The sequence below is a fragment of the Leishmania major genome, chromosome 19 (assembly GCF_000002725.2).
Source record: "Leishmania major strain Friedlin complete genome, chromosome 19".
Taxonomy (NCBI): domain Eukaryota; phylum Euglenozoa; class Kinetoplastea; order Trypanosomatida; family Trypanosomatidae; genus Leishmania; species Leishmania major.
The window spans coordinates 223,105-242,709 of record NC_007260.2 but is presented as its reverse complement, the minus strand read 5'-3'; the positions used below and the strand labels follow the sequence as shown (position 1 = coordinate 242,709).

Here is a 19,605-nt window from a genome sequence, read left to right as displayed (position 1 = left end):
GACGAAGATGATGATGCGTCACGGCCAGAGGTAAAGAAAGGAAGGAGGGATCGGGAGGTGAGGTGGAGGGGTGGTAGTGGGGATAGTGAGTGGGAGTCGTTCCCGGTCGAAGAAGAAGAGAGAAAGAAATGAAACACGAAAGACACACACAAACAAGGCCGAACAACAGGAACACCGCCGATCCCTCCTTCGCAGTGTAATGCGGAACACGTAAGGGTGAAGGGAGGGAGAACGAAAAACCGAACGACGAGACACAAGTGTCAACACACCGCCAGCTTCAGCGGGGAGGGGAGAGGCGAGGCGAGCACCCCAAGGAAAAGAAATAATAATACAAAGAAGACACGAAATCACGGCGGCAAGACGAACTCAGGAGGGAAAACGAGAGAAAAGTATATTTCTCTTGACAAACACCGACATCAATCAAACGACTGGATTTCGTATAGAGGGAGAGGGAGAGAAAGATGGACAATGCAAGACAGAGACAAAGAGAAAAGGGGGAGGAGGGACAGGAGAGCTAGTTTTCGTTGTCTACACACGTCGCCAAGGCTGCACCGCCTTGGAAAGGTGTGTGTTTGTGGGGGGTGGGGTGGGGTGGGAGAGGGGGGTATGGGGTGTGTGTGAGAAAGGAAGGTCTGTATGCATATAAACAGCACGAAAAGAAGAAAAAGCACAGCAGAGCAGAATATCGCAGAGGGACGAAAACTGCGAGGGACACACGGTGAAAGGGGAGAGCGAGCGATGAACGAAAAACAAAAAAATGAAGAGGACGGTTAGCGGAGAAGGAGAGAGGACGGTGTGTCTTTTGGGAGGCCGTATGGGTGAGGCTAGGGGAGGGGAGAGGGGAGAGGGCCGTACCGGAAGAAAGAAAAGTGCGAGGGGGTAATGAGTGGGAACCCCCAGAAAAACAAAAGAACGAACAATACTAATGATAATAGAAGCGAGGACGGAAGAAAAAGCAAGAGAGAGAGAGAGAGAGAGAAGTTGAAGGTACGCGAAAGAAAGAAAATGAGGCGCGCACAATGAGCGAGGCAACAGGGGGAAAAAAAAAAGGAAGTCACGTCTCAGGGAAAGAGAAATGAGGAGTGCGGAGGAGAAATAAAAGTCCGTCGCATCGGGCGAACGCCGAAAAAAAAACAAAAAGGGGAGGAAGCGTGTCGGAAACGCGGAGGGGAGGGAGAGGCGCGTCAAGTAGAGGACGGCCCAGGGACCGTCGCCAACAAGAACAACAAGAACAACAACAACAACAAGGGACAGGGATTCAGCACGCACACATGCGCGTTAAACCAAACACAAAGAAGCGACACGCGCAAACAGAGAACAGGGAGCAACAAGGACAGAAATGATAGCGCCCTCTTTTTTTTCTTTTTTCTTGGAGGGGAGGGGAGGAGGGAGGGGGAGGGGGAGGGGAGGGTTGAAAATGTGATAAAGGGACAGCGGGAGAGGTGGTGTATGGCGGGCGGGGGTCAGCCGATCGTATAGGCCCACGCGCACCCGGTACAGACAGAAACGCCCGTAGACACACACACACACACATACACATACACAAAAACCTCCGGGTCTCCGCCCGAAAACGAAAATGCGTTCACAAGTCGACACACGGGAAAAGGGGAGCGGACGTGGAGTGAAGGAACAACAGCAAGAACACAGAAATCCAGAAGACAACGAAGACAAAGATAGCCCAAAACAACGGAGGCACGAGGCGGGTGAGAGGCGCACTTGCTAGCCACGCACAATGTAGGTGCAAGTGTATGTGGCGTTGCCTCTCTCGCTCTCTCTCTCGGCGCACTTGATGTGTATGCGTTGGTGTCCTTGGTCCAAAAGAGAGGGAGAGTTTAAAGAGGTTCCCGTCACGCGGCACGAGCAAAATACGCAACCACGTACGTATGGAGCGACTCGGCTCCTGATGCGGGTTGCGGGAGAAATGGGTGTGCGTGGTTTGTTGCGTCGTGCTGCGCGAGAGGAGGTAGTGATGGGTAGGAGGAGTGTGTGCGTTTGTGTGTGTGTGGCTAGCAACGGTGTCCTATATCGTTGTCGCTTACTGTTTTCTGTTTGTTTCTATTTCGATTCTTCCGTTTGGCAAACGCGATTCCCAGTGCGCCGCTTCTACTTGGACACCCTTCTATTGTGACGGTGATATGCTGCCGTGTGCGCGAATTGGGAACATGCATACACGCAGCCCATCCAAAACATGCGTGTGCAGAGATGCATACCATGCAAAATGTACGTGAGAGAGGGGGATGACCGCAACAAGGGCGCGTCGGGGAGCGGCGGTGCGAAGGCGTACGCGGTGCGCGTGACGGGCGTGAGAAGATGCCAAAATAGATGTGCGTTTGTGTGCCGCGATGCATGCACGGGTGAGACGAGACGGCGGAAAGACAATGGGAGAGCACACGAACACAGATTGTAACGGAACCAGGTAGAGAAAAGAAGGCACGGCCAAACCTTTTCGGTGTCCCTGCTCACGAGAGGTGCACGAGTCAGCACTCCATTGAGCCCGCAACGGCGGCAGACGAAGGGATCAACGCGAGCATTTGTAAGCTGCGGTGGGGATGACACCTTTGGTCACGCACCCCTCACCGCCAGAAGCACCGCGCCATGTTGCGTATGCGATTATGCGCGTCTGCGTGCTTGTCTCTCACAACGGAGCGGCTGGAAGAAAAACTTTGCACCGGCGGATAGTATCAAAGGATGCGGGTGTCATGATCCCTCTTCGCAGCTCCCAAACCTTGCAGCTGAGAAAAGAAACGCGAAAGCGAGGGGCGGGGATATTGAGGGCGGCCACAAAGCCAGGCCAACGCGCACATGCATCCGTACGGACGCACACAACTGACACGAGATTGGCACCCATCCTGCCTCAAGGTCCTTGTGAGCATTACTCCTTTTCTTTGGTGTCGGCTGCTACCCCTTCCGCTCCGCAGCGGGGCATGGGCGGCGAAGGTGAAGACGAAGATGTGGAGGGGATTGTCACGAGCCACTATCACAAAAAAAAAAACGAAGAACTCCACTGTCTTTCGTCGCCCTTCGCATAGGAACACTAGGCTGCCTCGGCATGCGCAGCCTTCAAGGCCGTCAGCTTCGCCACCGCCGCTCGCACACGGGCCTCCAAGCCGCCACCCGCTGATGATTCCCACGAGCGCTGATTTCGCGCGAAGAGCTGGCGTGCCTGTTCTACTTGTCGCAGCACCTCCTTTACGTCCGCATCGACGTCGCGCATCGCCATGACTTCAGGCGAGAGCCTCCCTAGAGGCTCCATCTTTCGCACAGCAGCACGCTCGCTTGCCGGCGGCCCCAGCACACCACTTTGCGCCCTGGAGAAGCTGCCATCCTCGCCACTGCCACCCTCGTCGGAGCCCATGGCCACCACCGGGGTCCCCGTGGCAGCGTGGGAGTTCAGCTCCAACCGCCGCGCGGACGAGTCCTGCGACACGTGGAGGAAGTTAGTCTGTGGCACTGCCGTCTCGCCGGTGCCGCTGTCACTGCCGCCCGCGACGTACTCGGCACTGTTCTTGTACGACATCACGCCGCGCCACGGGTACTCGGCCACGGAGGACGCGGAGGTACGCAAAGAAGAGTGCGCGGCGTTGCGCGTGTAGTGCGGCTCGTCCTCTGCCTTCAAGAAAACTTCCTGCATATCCTTTGCAGAGACGGCGGTGGTGGCGACCAGCAGCTCGTCGCCGTCGCGACTGCTGCGCTCCTCCGATGCCCTAACATGCGGCGACCTCTCCAACGACGAGGGCCACTGAGCCTGCGCCTGGGCACCCAGCACATTAATGGTCTTCGCGACTGGTGAAGCCTGTCGTCCACTCCGCGCGCCCTCGTGGTTGTCACCGCTCTCCATAACCCACTCAAGGGCCCGGTGGCTGCCCTTGACGACGGGCGAACATATGTCATCGGGCCAGGGAGAGGCGGAGGTGAGTCCCACACCTTCGTCATCCAGCATGCGGGCGGTGAGCGAGTAGGCGCCGCCCTCCTCCTCCATGAGCGGACCTGCTGTCCCCCTGGCCACTGACGCGGCGTCGCGCTGTGTGCGGCAGAAGACATCCATTGTGGAGGAGGCACCGACATTCGTGGGGTTGAGCGCGTAGGCGGGTCCCGGCGGCAGCGGCGGCGGGGCAACGCTCGAGTTCACCGAGGTGTCGTCTTCCATCCCTGAGGCGGCGCCATCGAGCACAGTCGCAGATGAGGCGAATGCACTCGCCGAGGTGCACGGCAACGTTGGTAATTCGGCAGCGGTGAGTCCGCCGTGCTGCGCGCGCATCGGCAAGCTGTCTGACTGTGACGGTCGGTGAAGCGCCACTGGGTCGGCATGAGGCCCTTCTGCCGGTGAGGTTCGAGCGCCGTCGTTCTCCGGCGCAGGTGCCGGGTCCGTGTAGCAGGTCAGCGGCGACGAGAGTGGCGGCGCTGATGCACTGTGCACGGCAACCTCTTCCACGAAGCCCTCCGTGCCAGGTGCTATCTCGACAACACCGACTTCAAGCAGCACCGGCTTTGCAGGTGTTCGAATTTCCGCTCCGCTGGCGTCGCCCGCCGATAGCGATGACGAAGGTGCCGCTGACGCGTCCTGCGCAGCACACCCGCCGTCCTTGGTGCAAGGCTGCTGCAGCAACACTCGCTCGGTGGAGGGCAGCCGCTGCTGAACCGCGTCCAACGCTAGTCCCGGAACGCTGACGGTCGTCGAGGACGCTGAGGAGGCGGCAGGCAGCGAAGGAGGCGCACGCGTCGACAGGAGGTGTGGTGGGGTATCGGGATTCCATGAGCCGCCAAATGCAGCCACCCGCTCAGGTGCCTCAGTGGGCTGCACCGCGTCCGTCGCCTCAACCCACTCCGTGACACTCGCGTACACTTCTGCCAAGTCAGCCAAGGCGTACAGCGCGATGGCAACGGCCTCCTCACGCGATACTGAGAGCGGCTGTTTGGCCCACACCGCCACGCGCGCCTCTAGCTCCTCCAGAAACGGAGTCTCATTCGGGCTAGCGCACAGCCCTGGGAGCGGGGCCACCACTGTCACAGGCTGGCGCAGCACGGTCATGATGTGCAGCACCTGGTCAGGCCGCACACGCAGCCTGCTGTCACGTGGCCCTCCCTGCCGCGGATGCAGCTGCTCCCTGGGCACCGAGGAGAGCAGTACAGCACACATATCAGCGGTGCTATGGGGTCCCGTAGGGGTGTCCACACAGCCACCACGTAAGGCATGCATTCCGCGCGCTTCCAACAACGCACCCGACATCCCTGCCGCCACAGTCGGCTTCCACTCCTCCGTGAGTAGCAGCGGCTCATCGTACAAGTTTGTTGCCAAATCCACCCCGGCAGCACTTAACAGTGCGTTGAAGTCCCGCGCGGTGATGTTCAGCGCCGAGGCCTGCACGTTCCTGCAGCGCTGGTACCGTGGCGGGTTGTTCACGTGAAGCGCCACATGGCAGTGAACGCAGTCGGTGGCGCGGAAGTCAACACAGGCCGTGCGCAGCTGCACACCAACGCAGGCTTCCATGATCACCCTCGCTGCAGCGCAGACGACGATGTCCAGCGGACCGACGCAGTGGCGCAGACACAGCGTGCCAACGGCATCCTCCACGTAGAGGACACCGCCGTGAACCCGCTCCACGCAGATATCCGCCAGTTCCGCCGTGGAGTCGCATGAGGTGGGCGATGCCTGTGACTCCAGCGGACACAAAGACCCGCACAGGCGAAGCACAGAGCAGTTCAGCAGGTCGTGGAAGGACACGGTGGGTCGATCCGCATGGCTGGCCGCGCCACTTTCCCCGCCGCCGTAGCGCTGGAGAGGCTCGAGGTAGCACGGCAGGGAGAGATGCTCCGCAAGCGACTGTGCGGCCTCTGCCATGAACCGCGACGCATTGCCTGAGGAACTCGCAGCTGCGGTGGGGCTCTGCATGCTCGCATACGCCACCGACAACACGGAGAAGCCGTCACCGTCCGCGCCGCCCTCCCGATCTTCGCGCTCGCCATCACCGACGCGGCCGCTGCGATTATAGTAGTAGCCAATGTCTTCGATAACCACGTTCTCGGAAGCTTCCACGAGCACGCCCTGCCCAATGCCGCGCAGCACCGCGTTCAGCTCATCAAGGCGGCCGGCCTCATACGCACCGACCACCATCTCCTCGTCGGCGCTGCCGACGCTTCCGCCGACCACGCACCGCAGCACCTCATCGCTGAAAGGACAGTCGAGGAAGAGCGGCCGCACCCGCACCGCGTCACATTCCCGCACTAAAAGGTACTCTGTCACGAGCGCCACGCACTCCACGCGGGCACAATTCTCGACAACTGACTCGCGCGCCATAAAGATCAGCTGGCAGTCGTGGCACTGGGACGCCTGCAAGTTGCTCGGCGTCCCAGCAACCAAGATCGTGCAGTGACTGCACCGCTCGATCACAATGTCGCCGAGCACCCCAACCAGAAAGATCACCGGGCGTGCGTCGCCGTCGCGAGTGCCGCCGCGCACGTCGCACACCACAACGTCCTTCTCCGCCAACTCGCCAAAGAAGTGAAACACGTCAGGAGAGGGTATCCGTGGGCTCTGCAGGCCGACGCTAGGCCTGCCGCTGTGCACGTAACGGGTATTGCTCAAGAGCAGCGCGAGGTCATACGGCGCCTCCGGGGCGAGGCATAGCGCCACCTCCCTCTGGCTTCCGCTCGCACTGGTCGCCGTTGTGGCAAGAAGCTCAACAGCGCGCGGACACGCCAGCGCCGGGCCTCGAAAAGTGACGGCGCCATCGACCTCACCGGAGTCCTCGTTCACGTCGTCGGCGGCGACAAAGCAGGCGGCGTGCTCCAGTGCGAGACCCACCCTCGAGTAGTCCTCAACGAGGCCCTCATACATCAAGCCGTAGAGGGATGCGGTGATGCCGCGGCTGCACTTCAGCAGGGGACGACCACTGCCCTGCCTGCTCCAGCTTAAGTGTGTCTCGGTGACGTTATTGCCGGAGAGCTGGAGCGCCGCGACGGCGATGAGCGGGCAGTCGTGCACGTCGCGCAGCACGCACGTCTCGCAGGGGCCCAGTCGAACTTCGCAGCGCTGCAACCCATCGAGCACGATGTAGCGAAATGGCGCGAGCAGCGTCACCGTGCAGTCGGTTAGGTGCTGCAGCACCAGCGTGTCGGCGACCGGCAGCACACGTGAAAGAACAAAGGCGCGGCTTAAGGAGAAGGCGCTCTGCTGCTTCCCTGCCAACGTGAGCGCGTGCAGGTGTGGCTGATGTACAAAGTCGCCGTCAGCCTGACGCTGCTCACCAGAGAAGAGCTGTGCCGCCAGCGCATCCTCTTCTTGCTGCGCTAAGGTGGTGGCCGAGACGTCGCCATCAGCGCCATCGTCGCCGTCACCGGCGGCAGCGCGCTCGGCAGGCGCCGCTGAAGCGGTCGGTCGCACCAGCGAGGGCAAGCACTGGTGCCGGGCGGGGCCCGTCACCGCACGAGCGTCGCCTCGCCGCTGCCTGGGCCGGGTTGCCGCCGCTGCCTCAGCCGAAGACACTGTGCAGGTGCGCGTGTCCGTCTCGCGGCCATTAAGGCAGCTGGTGCCCGCCTCCGCGGAGAGAAAAGGAAAGTGCCATGCCTGTAGCGCTCCCGCCACATGAGGGCTGATAACCGGGAGCGACGACCACGGTTCGCCGTCCTCAGCGGCATTCTGGGACTCACTTCTCTCGTCGTCGTAGGATGTCACGGTGGCAGAAACGCACTCGCACAGCGCAGTGCAGCGAGCAGTGAAGAGCGCATTGCTGTGCAGCCGACTCAGGTGCGGCGCCGAGCCACAGTCTTCGCGGGCGCGAGCCCACGTGCAGAAGGCAGGGTAGGCAACTCGGTGCACCGTGTCGCGCATCCTCTCATCAACGCTCTGATGGGATTCCTCCTCCCCCGAAGACCGCACGCCGCCGCCGCTTCCGTGCTCCTCCTCGTCATCCTGGCCTGCGTGTGCTGGGAGGGAAAGGCATCTGAAGAGGGGATGACGCGTGAGCAACTCCTGCGCGTCGGCGTAGACATGCGGCCCTGCACCCGACTCGTCAGGAGTGCCGCTCGCATGTGTCAGCGTTGCCGCACTGCAGGAGGCCTCCACGCAGTCCACAATAAAGGACTCCAGGGCTTGCTCAAAGTCGGGTCGAAATCGCGCAACGCCGTGCCTGTGGCAGTCGCCCGCGCCGGCGCCGCGTCGGCGAGTCCCAAAGCAGAACTCCGCCACGAGACGGCGCGCCTCCTGACGGGCCGCCGCGGAAGCCGAAGAGGAGGCGGAGGACTGCATGGCAGCCCTATAGGCTGCGCCCAGCGCCCTGAGCCGCTCCACCACCGCCCACAGGGACGCCATTTGAAACGGCGGGACACCGACATAGATAAGGAAGGCGATCATGCCCACGGCGTAGAGGTCGTCGGCGGCGGTGGGGGTGTAGGCAGCACCGGCCATGCACAACTCAGCGCTGTCGCGCCTGTCAGCAGACCCCCCAGCTTTCCGCGCGTCGTCGTCGTCGAGCCAGCCCAGGGCAGCCAAGTTGTGGTATGTGATGAGCTCCGCGGTGTCTGGCCGCTGTGGGGGCCCGAGTCGCGTCGACGTGGCACCGCTCACCTGCAGCCGGCGCGCTCCCCAGACCTCGGAAAGGTATGGCGCCATGGCATTGGCGCGCGCCACGCTGATGACGGACAAGTCGGTTGGCAGCCAGGAGCTCTGACTCATCAGTCCGCACGGCTGCGTCAGCACCGCGTCACCGTCATAGCTGGAGAGAAGTACGTTGCCGGCATGCAGTGCGCCGTGCACAAAGCCCGCGTTGTGCATTGTGGCTGCTTTGCAGACGACAGTGCGAATAAGAGCAAGTACCTCGTTCTCGCGAAGCCCCGTGCCAGAGCTAGCGGCGACGAGATGCCGCAACGGTACCATGTACGGCACCGCCTCCAACTGGGCTATGAGGCGGCAGCGCGAGTCCACGTACACCTCCGACACACCGGCGCAGGTGGTGCGCCGCCTTCGCTTGGCAAACACGTCGCCTGTATCGTCCTCGTGGCCACCGACCCTTTCTTCTCCGTTGGCGGGTGGCTTTGCACTGGAGCCAACGTGCTGGGAAGCTGAGGACCCGGGTTCCGCTTCAGCTTCAGTCAACCCCGCCTCGTCGAGCGCGCGCTGCGTGGCACGCATCTCCTCCGCGAGAGCCAGCAAGCACTTCTGCACTCGAGTACGTCGCCCCCACCGCTCGGAATGGTCCGCGGCGATGGGGAACAGTGAGACCACCTTGAAGAGGCAAAGTTCGTCGTCGTCCTCGCTGCCCATGTTGTCCCCCGCATCTTCACTGGTCGAGTGGGACGCGGTGCGCCCGAGCGGCATAGCTCGCTGATACACACGCGAAACAACTGTGCAGTCCACCAGTTCCATCTCTTCCAGCACGGCATCCCAGCGACCGGCTTCCTGCAGCAGAAGGGGGTTGCTTTCCTGTTCCTCCGCGCCGTCCCAGTTGATCGGTGGTGCCCCGTTCTCCTCAGCTTCTTCGGCCTCCTCGTTCTCACCAACGTCAGCGCCGTCGAGAGCTTCCGTATACTGGAGAGCCCGTGCATGTGTAGCGGATGTGTCCTTCGCGCACATTGCGTCAACGCACAGCGCCGAGCTGGACGGCGATACACGTGGATTGTTGCCGCCTCCCTTGCTCTCGACGGAGGTCTGCTCGCCACCTGCCGCTCTCGTGCTTCGGTTGACGAGGGCCTGCCTCGGCCCCTTTGTGTGGCCACTGACGCTTCTCGAAGAGGAAGAGGACAACGACGACGATGTGCTGGAGTCCTGCACGCATCGCATCACCAACGCCCGCCGCACCACATCGCTCTTTGACGATTGCGCCGCTGCGTCGCCCTCTGAAGCCGGCAGTGCCTGGCCACTGCTGCGGCGGCCCGATTGTCTTGCGAGCGCTGCCGTCGCCGCGGCGGGGGCGTCTCCGCAAGAGGGCGAGGAGAACGAGCTGTTATCCAGTATCGCCGCTGCGCGCGGCTGGGACGGCGATGGGGGCATCAGCACGGTACTCGCACGCGACGCCGACGTTTCGCCTCCCGTGGTCAGAGCCGCAGGATCGGCAGCGCGTGTCTTCGTCTCACCATTCAGCTGGTCGGTTGACAGGGGTTTGAGGCCATGGTGAGGCGGGTGCTGCTCGAGGCCCGGCACGGAGGCGGCGGCGGCGACGCCCTCGCTGTCACTGCCCCTGATCTTGACAGCGCCACCCTCCGTCGCGATGGTGGACAACATCATTGCGGAGCCGACGTGCTCACCGACAGCGGCCTCCTCCGGCCTGCCACTGTATTCCATGACCCTCTGGTGCTGTAGCGACAGCGCGTGCGTGCCGTCGGCGCGGCTGTGCATTTTGTGAGCGGGATCGCCGGCGTTCTTTCCCGAAATGAACGCGGGGCTATCGCTGCCGCTGCTACTGCTGCGGTCAGGTGGAAGGGTCGAGGCGGTGTAGTGCACCACAGCCTGCGCCGCGTCGACAGACGTCGCGAGAGTTGTCACGGTGCCCTGGGCTATGACTGGGGTGTTTTGCTGCTCCACCGTCAGGTTAGTGCAGTGGGGGCTACCGCCGCTGCTGGTGCTGGTAGTGTCATCACTCTCTACAGCATGCCGCATGGCGGACGACGCGGACGGCGACTTTTTTGTGGCGGTCGACGGAGTCGGTGGGGGTGGTGGCTGCCGTCGCCAGGTGGCCATGTGGGAAACGGCCCCGGCATCGCCAGAAGAATTAGCCGCAGCACCATCCAAGTCGCTGCGCTCCTCTCGAGGCACAAGCGGACGCTTGTCAGACGGGGTGGTATGCACTAGGGCGACGCTGCTGCCGGCGAGCATGCCTGCCACGCTGCCGTCGCAGTCCTTTTCCTCGTCAAGGTGGAAGACACTCGTGCTGGTGTCCATCTCGTCTTCACATGCGTGCACTTGCATTGGCCGTGGTGGCGCAGACACTTTTTTCCGCGCCGGTGTCTGAGGTGGAGCGACTGAAGAAGAACGCTCCGACAAGGCCGTCGGTACCAGGGAGGAGTCTGACGGACCCTCGTGCCCACGCAGCTGCTCCTCAGCGTCCAGCGCCGCCTGGGCGGCTCGACTCGCTGCGCTGCTGTTCAGGTCATTCTCGTCGACCTCTTCGCCGGACGCCGCCTCAAAGCTTGAATACACGGCGTTCCCGTGCCCTGCAGCGGCCGGCGCAATGTGCGGTAGCAGCGGATCGCATGGAAGACTGCCCGCAGGGGACGGGCTGGTGGGGAGCTGCGACGCTGGCAGGACTGTCGCTGCGGCGGACCAGACCGCTGCTGGTGACTTCGATACGCGCGTGTACGAGACAGCGGGATTCGGTGTCATGGGGCTGGCGGAGGAGGTGATGAAGCTGGCCCCAGCGGTGCCGGTGCGCTCCGTATCGGTGAGTGTGCTGGCAGAGGCTGCCATCATCGGCTTTTCTACGGTCCACCGATGCAGCGACGATGCCGCGGGTACGGTGTTGTTGGGTGAGGTCGTCGTTATGCCAGCGCACAAGGGGTCGTGATGGTGCGCTGGCGGCGGCACTGACTCAGAGGGCGGTGCCACTGCACTCGACGAGGAGACGGCTAGCGTAGCGTGGGGCAAGGGAAGCCGATGAAACACCACATCGGACGCAGAGGATTCTGACAAGGAGGACTGGGAGCTGCCGCTTCGCTGCGCCGCCGGAGCGGAAGGCAGGAATGGCGACGTTGTCGAGGGCACAAACGACGTCTCGGAGGCCGAACGGCGCTGCAGCTGCAGACGCTTGCCTACGATCGAGCTCACCATTGGCCTCTTCCCTTCAGGTTCTCCAGGGGTCAGCGAAGAGGCGGGCGACGCAGACAAAGTGGAGGAGGAGGACGACCGAGTCATGCGAAACGCTCTCACGTCCCGCTCAGCTGCCGAGTCCTCTCCCCGAAAGTTCTGAGCTGCAGAGTGAGCAGCGGACGCCTTGGCAAAGAAGGGCGGCGCCTGCTGCGTGGAGGGCATTCGAAGATCGTCGTCATGTGCTCTCTCGGCCCCGTGGTGTCCTGCTGCGACGTCTGAGACTGGGCTGCCGCCCCTGCTGAGTCCCGCGGTCAGTTGGATCCGCAGCGAGCTGTTCTCACCACACAGACGCTGGGCATCGTCGTCATATGTGCCGCGTAGCTCCGATGAGTACGTGGCGTGAAACGCGCGAACCGCGCTCGCAAGCGGGGCCGACGCGTTAACGGCCACGGGGCAGCCACCAACCCGCGACGGCGGGGTCGAGGCCGCTGACGAGCTCGACGACATGGAGTCGGAGAACTGCATTTGTGCGTGAGAGACGCGATGCAATCAGCGTTGATCCAGTGCGTTGACGGCACGTGTGCGTGCGAGACAGCTGTTCTTGGGGAAGCGTCTAGGGTGGGCAAGTACCCTTGCGCAGTTGTATGGGTGCTCTATACGAGAAGAAAGAATCGACAGCAAGGGAAAACTAAACATGCGGCTAAACACACCAGGAAAACTTGGGGTGGTCGCGGTGGCGCTCCTAAGAGGATTTTCCCCTTTTCGCTCTGGCTGTGCAACGGAGAGGGGGGAGCGTCGCGTGCAAGGGACGGCGTGGAGAGGAGACCCGGGAGGGTACTTGGCAGCACCAGCGACTAGTCGAATGGAGACACCAGAGAAGAAACATCCAAAAAAAAAGAGGCGCGCTGCAGATCGGCCGTCAAAATGAACGTGTGAGGGTTACCACCGGTGTTAGAGAAAGCGAGAGAAATCAAAGGCAATGTGGAGAGGGAGGGTGATGCGTGTCGACGCACATACACATACACCCACACGACGGCCAGCAGGGCTATGAAGCGCCCCACTCCTCTACAAAAGAAGGCAGACAAAGTCCACCGTGGCGACGTAGGGGACAAGAAATAAGCAAGAACGCACGCTACCCCAGGCGCGCGCGAACACGGACGCGGTGGAATACGGAGATGTATCGTGTACCAAACGAACCAAAGGAAACAATGGCGGTGTCTCTCGTTGCGCTCGGGTGGGGCGAGGGAGGGAAGCGACGGGCCGAGAAGCCGCCACGCGAAAAAGGTCCACCACCCCCACAGAAATAAATATAAAAATAAACACGATGGGGCGGTGGTTGAGATTTCCGAGTGAAACGCAGCTTCTCTGGATTGCACACACGGCGACGTTAAGGCTGCGTGTGCGTCTCTATCGCCGTGGTGGGAGGAAGGCGGGGGTACTCGCGAAGCAGTTGTACCCACGACGCACTGAAAGGACCGCCAGGTCTCTCTCTCGTGGGGGGGGGGTCCGTTTTACGGTGCTGCGCCTGCAGATGTTTTTCTACGTCCGCTTCTTGTGCTCTTGCTGATGGCTCTCAGGACCGCCCGCGCCCCGACAGCGCAATGAAATGTAGAGGAAGAGAGTGAGCACGAGAAAGTTCCGCCTGCGTGTGTCGCGAGGTCGGTGGCTGGTGTCTGATAGCGTGCCTTCTACGAGACACACCCGCGCGCTTGAATTAGAGATGGATCAAGGAAAGCGAAGGAGGAGGAGGGGGGAGGGAGAAGAGTGGCAACTCACGTGCTCGTGTACAGTGAGGAGGGAGGGCCGATAGAGGGCAGAGGGAGAAGAGCTACGCCACACAGGATATACCCGCAGACAGACTCACAAGACGCTCGAGTCGAGGTGATGGAGATAGAGAGAGAGAGTCCAATGAGGGGTGAAGAAGTTGTTTGGGGTGCGTGTAGGTGGGCGCAGTGGCATACATGGGAGAAAGGAGGTGGCGCAGGAGAGGCACGTGCTCCATTTCGTTTTCTGCCGAAGGGTCAGCGCGGACCCCTCTCCCTGTACCACCAGCCGCAGCAAGGCGGACGCGCGCACACTCTCGAGGCGTCGCCGCTTCGTTTCGATTCCGCGGCGCGTCCGCAGAGGGACGCGCCGCTGCTTGACGAAAAAGGTGCACTCTACCTCGTGTCACTGCTCACCACACTGTTCCTTATATTTCGTTCGTTTTCTTTTGTTGTTGTTGTTTCGTTTCTTGATTTCGTCTACGGCGCAGATACCACTGTCTGCTTCATAGTCTTTCCTGCAATGCACTGGTGGACGATTTTTTTCCTTTTTCTTTGCACGACCACTGCGGTGAAGTGCCTGCAAAATAAGTTGCTGACCCTTTCCTCTCGTCTCCCTTTCCCCCATCTGCCCTCCCCCTGTACGCCTGTGTGTGTGTGTATGTGTGCGTGTGTGTGTGTATGTGTGTGGTTGTGCCTCATCGCCCGCGCGTTTTCGTCTTGTTGTTACGTTGCATCGTCTCATCAGCCACACGCAGACGCACGCACGAACGCAGAACAGAAATGGGTGAGGTGAAGCCGCGCCGGTGAGCGATACGATTTCTCTCCGCTCACGTCTTGGAAAGGTGACGGACAAGGACACTGAACGAAAACGAAAGAAAAATCATGACAGAGCGCATCACAACAGAGATGAGTGGGCAGGGGAGGGGAAAGTGAGGTGCCTTGGCGGTCCCCCTTAAAGGGCACCCTGCTTCCCATCGTTCGCGGCTGTACACCTGTGGAGGCCCCCCCCCACTCTCTCTTCCCCATCCCTACTCCTTCCTTTGACGCTGCCGTGTCATGATGCATGCTTTCACACTCCCAACAGGCAAACACACGCCGCAAAAGCCCGAGACTGTGAACAAGTGGCGGGTGTGCGAGAACACGGCGGGAGAGGGCGAGAGAAAACAGAAAACAAAACAAAAAGAAGGACAGGGCACAGTGTGTCGGCGAAGAGGCACCGAGGCACGGGCCCCACCCACCCTTGAACTCACGCACGTGACTCCTCCAACGCCCCTCCCCCTCCCTTCGATCCTTCTCTTACTTCCCTTTTTTGTTTCTTGCCGTGAAAGAGGAAGAGGGTGGGTACAGAGAGACAGGGTATACGCATGGAGCACACACCGCATAAAGGGAGGGAGAGAAGGAAGTACAGGCGAAATAATGCGGCTGCTGCAAGGCGACCTTCCCGCGGCGGAGGAGGGGGCCATAGGGGAAGCAGGGGCATGCGCACAAGGACACGAGTGCGTTTGTCATCTCTGTCACTTCACCCAGCACCCACATCATGCAGTCACATAGCAGCTGGATGCACCAGACGAAAAAAAAAATGAGGGAGAGAGGCACCAAAGAAAGCAGGTAGAAGCGGAGAAGGGAGAAATGTGTGTGCGTGGGGGGCGGGGCGGGGGGGGGGGAGGCGGGCACATGTACTGGTGCGTGTGTCTGTATGTGTGGAAAGAGGGAGCTGGGGAAATCGTCGAAACCATTCGCGAGTCTGCTTTCATCGCTTTTTGGTGGCACACGGCGAAACCAAAAGCACCGAAACCAAAAGACTCAACACTCCCCCTTTCGAAGGTGTCCGCAATGCGTTTCTTTCCCGTCCCGATGGTCTCCGTTACTGCCTACTGCCCGCATTGGTGCGCTCGCCGTCCCTACGGAGCACCGTCGGTGGTGGTGGGAGTGGGGAGTGGGGAGTGGGGGAAGGGGGGGGGGAAGGCTTTATCAGCATGCGTAGCCGCCACGTAGAGTCAGGAAACCAGGACACACAAGAGGAAAGAGGATTTTGGAGCTGCACAAGCCGATAGCAAGAAAGAAAACACATCAGCCACTGCTGAGGAACAGCAGAGAGAGGAAGGGAAAGGGTGGAGGGAAGGGAGGGGAGCGGGACAAATCCGACATTGACCGAGGATAAAACGACACTTCCAAAAGAAAAAAACGGAAAGAAACTCGGGCACTGTGCATGATTTTATCGGCCACCGCACCCCACCAGTTCCTATGCGCGTATTGTATGGACGCGTCTCTACGCGTGCGTTCCACCCCCTTCGCATCAGCACTTGTGTGCGCGCAGGAGGGCAGAGGGCACAGCGGGTAGAAAGGAAGGCCTGTGGTGTCCTCTACATCGACACTTAGATATATCAGTAGATATATGTGTATCTACACAAACGACCTGCCTCCTTTCCTCCCTTCATCCCTCCTAAACAGGAAGAACACAAGAAGACGAAGAAACACGCGTCACACACACAAAAAAAAACTATTTGCACTGATAACAATACCGTGAATACCACGAGTGCGGGGGAGCAAGGAACGAGGTAAAGTGCAAGGAGCTGTACGTGTATGGGTGGAGTGGGTGAGTCGGTGCTAATAGGATAGAGCGAAAAAAAAAGCAACAACGCACAAACAGAAGAAAATAAAATAGCGAAGAGTACCTCTGTACATGACAAGTACACCACCAATACCTCCACAGCACATATCGTCCAAACACATCCGTTCCCTTTTGTTTGCCCGCTTTCCTGGTGCTGCCACGGCGTGCTCCGATTCCACCCACGAACACATGTCCGCAGCACAGACGCAGATGCAGCCACTGCTCACCCGCCTCCGCTGCAGCCTCCCACCCCCCCACACACACGGCTGCGTCCGGGTCATGCGAGGGCAAAGCCGTCCTGCCGTCGAGTCGGGGGGGGGGGGGGAAGGTACGTCTAGCGAGCTCTTCGTGGCCTTTGCCCGTTCCTCCCCCGCATGCGTGCTGTGCGATCAGCATCCGACAGGCGGTCCCGGCGGTGGGCAGCGTGCCTTGACCACAGCGGGCCGCGTCCAGGGCCCTTACTCGAAGGCAGAAGCAGCGGCCTCTGCGGTGCGGGTGATAGGCGGGTGGGGGGCTGGTCCACGTGCATGCCGGATGACCTCAAGCAGGACGTTGGCCAGCTGCAGGCCAGGGCCCGCTGAGACCCTCTACACCCAACCTGTGTGCGTGTGTCGTGTTGCGCAATCGCCGTCGCCTCAAGCCGCGGCATTCCACAAGATCGCGCAGTGACTCTCCACACTCCCGTCTGCAGGACTCGATGGCGCGAGTTCAGGGTGCTCTCGTCGTGCTTCCCGCATCGGCGAAGCGCCAGCCCACACGGTCGGAGGTGGGAGATGCCGCACATGGTTCGCACGCATGTCGTGTGCATGTGTGTGTGGGGGGGGGGCGGTCGATTCGCATGGATCCCCTCCTGCCCTCTCCGCGCCTCACCGTTGCTCCGCTGACTTCCGCATGCCGCCTTGCGTGGATGCGACACACCACGCCAGCGGTGGCTGGCAGCGCGTGCACACAGCGCTCGCACTTGTGGATCATCGGGCCTGCACTTGTGCGCATGCCCCGCTGGCGGGGCACCGAGACGCCACCGGCGTGCCTCTCGTCTCTTGCTGCGCCGCAATGCCGAGAACGAGGGAGACCACCGGCCTTACAGGCCTGCGGGGGTGACACGCGTCTCCTGCACAGCACGGGCTTGCAGCGACGATGCGTCACGGAACCGAGCCGCTCAGCACCGTGGGGCACTGCTCAGCGTCATGCCAACTCCTCTGCATGCAGCGCAGGCTACGCCCACGACTCCGCCCGCCGACGTCAAGAGTCTACCAGCCGTGACCGAGGGCAGATGGCAGGCCATGGGGCTTCCGCGCAGAGAGCGTGCTCGGACGTGATACCTTGCACTGAGTTATCCCTGTATTCACCGAGCAGCACGACGCGCAGCACACACACAAAAAGTGTAGAAACAACTTTGTGGCTCCATTTTTAACCGTTGGCTGCCAGATTCCGTCTTGTGCGGTCGGCCTTCATAGGTGCACGGGGTTGCACCATCCTTGTTAAGGTGTTCGCGGATTCGACGAGGCAGCATTGTCCGGTGGTGAAACATCCTTCGTTTTCTGCACTGCACCGTTCTTCTTGCCGGCAGCCCAGATAAACGCACCACGATGCATGACGTGAATGCCGAGAATGAACATGAGCGCCCCGACAAAGAACCCGGTACCCAGCATCACAGAGGAAGTGCGGACCGCAGAGCAGCTGCGGACATATTCGCTCTGCGTGGTGAAGCTGCTGTTGTAGCTCTGCGTCTCGACTGTGTTGGCGATCTTGTCAATGATGAAGTTGCAGTCCAGCAGCGGCCACACGTACGACAGCGCAGTGCTCGCATTCGCAGCAAAGTCGGCAGCCTGCAAAATTTGAATGGCGTACGTCCTGGCATCCAGGGCCGGGAATTTGTAGTTTACACACCGCGATGAGCAGGAGATCAGCGTACACTTCTCCAGGTACTCCATGCCCGTCTGGTTGGCACATAGCGTGTTCGTCAGCATCGGCTTCACGTATGTGCTCAGAACAACGTCCACCACGTCGTCCAGCGAGTCGCACTGGCTCTTATCGGTGATGCTGTTGCCGCACATGAAGATGTGGTTTTTAGTCTCCAACGAGTAATGCGGATCGTTGTCACAGAAGTTCAAGAGCTCCGCGCAGGCGCTCTGCGAGACCTGCTGCTCCTGGCTCTGCACCTGAGCCCGCAGCGCTTGGAAGTTGAACTCCTTCTCGCACCACGGCACCAGGTACCACTGGAAGACGCCAGGCTCACGACCATGCTGGAGGCCCACCTCGCCGCAGCCAGCGGACAGCACGTAGATGCATATCGTGAACAACACCGCAAGCAACGCAAATGCAAGCGCGAACACGAAGTACAGGCAGCTCCACGCAATCGGGCAGATCCCATTGCAACGGCACAGCGCAAAAACCAGCATGCACAGCATCAGGAAAACACCCACGCTGCCGACACAGCACGCCACAATCTCGGCAGCGCGGAAGTACTGGAGGTAGTTGTTGCGCGCCACATGCACGTAGTGGGTAATATCATCGTTCACAGCGTCAAAGGTCCTAAGGTCGATCGACGGTGGTATCGGTGGGTCCGCGCTGTAGTTTGTCAGCAGCATCGTGATGTTCGCACGGATGTCGTTGAAGTAATCAAGCGTGCGATACTCGGTGTCATGGATAATTTGCGTGGCTGCCTGCTCCAGTAAGACGGAGCCATACACCAGCAGCACGCACACGCCGCACGCCACAAGCACCGAAATCACGATCAGCATCCATAGGCAGCAGCGGGCAACGCCGAGGTCCGTCTCCGCCTTCGGCTTCACATACGCCTCGCAGCAGCTGCAGCAGTGGCAGCAGAACAGAATCGGCAGCCCAATCACCGTAAAGATGAAGATGAGCGCAGCGAAGGCGGGATACAGGTAGTAGGGCCACTGAGACCGGATGCGATCCGTGTTCCCCAGGCACTCCAGCAGGCTGTTGTTAGGGGACGGAGCTTGCCACACCATTTGGCACGCCAGCGACTGCTGCGCCGAGACGGCTGTCGCTGCCAGGCACATGACGAGGGCGAGCAGAGCGCACACGAGAAGCGTTGTCTTGGCCATTTTACCAGCGGCGATAGTCGGGTGTTGGGTAGCACGGATTCTCGTCGCCGGTCAAACGCATGGTAGGATCTGCCTTTCCTCGGAGGGGATAAATGTTGGAGTGCGCGTCGGTGATGGTCCAAGCCTCTCAGCTGGAGTGACGTCGCAAGCGGCAAGGCAGGAAGTGCAGAGAGAAGGAGGAAGGTCCCCTGGAAACAAGAGAAGAACAAGATTGTGCACCGGGAGAAAACAAAATGGAGCCGGGCTACCGGTCGGGAGATGGGCAGAATAATGAACGAGGGACTATCGGGAGAGAGAAAGGGAAGCGTGTTTGGAAGGGGGGTGGGGCGAGTCTGTGCGTATGGAAAAGAGTGGACAAGCCGAAGCACAGGATGAAAGACGAGGATGACGAGCCAGAGCACCCACAAGCGTCAGGCA

General features: G+C 60.8%; 2 protein-coding genes across 2 annotated transcripts; both read right to left on the bottom strand.

Moving 5' to 3' along the window:
- Positions 1 to 3,034: 3,034 nt before the first annotated feature.
- LMJF_19_0580 (conserved hypothetical protein) lies at positions 3,035 to 11,401 on the bottom strand (the record flags this gene model as incomplete). The annotated part of the gene is made up of 1 exon (XM_001682583.1): positions 3,035 to 11,401. The coding sequence occupies one exon, from the start codon at positions 11,399 to 11,401 to the stop codon at positions 3,035 to 3,037; it is 8,367 nt and encodes a 2,788-aa protein (XP_001682635.1).
- Positions 11,402 to 17,595: 6,194 nt separating this feature from the next.
- On the bottom strand, positions 17,596 to 19,188 carry LMJF_19_0540 (conserved hypothetical protein; the record flags this gene model as incomplete). The annotated part of the gene is made up of 1 exon (XM_001682582.1): positions 17,596 to 19,188. One exon carries the CDS (start codon positions 19,186 to 19,188, stop codon positions 17,596 to 17,598), a length of 1,593 nt encoding a protein of 530 aa, XP_001682634.1.
- Positions 19,189 to 19,605: the final 417 nt, after the last annotated feature.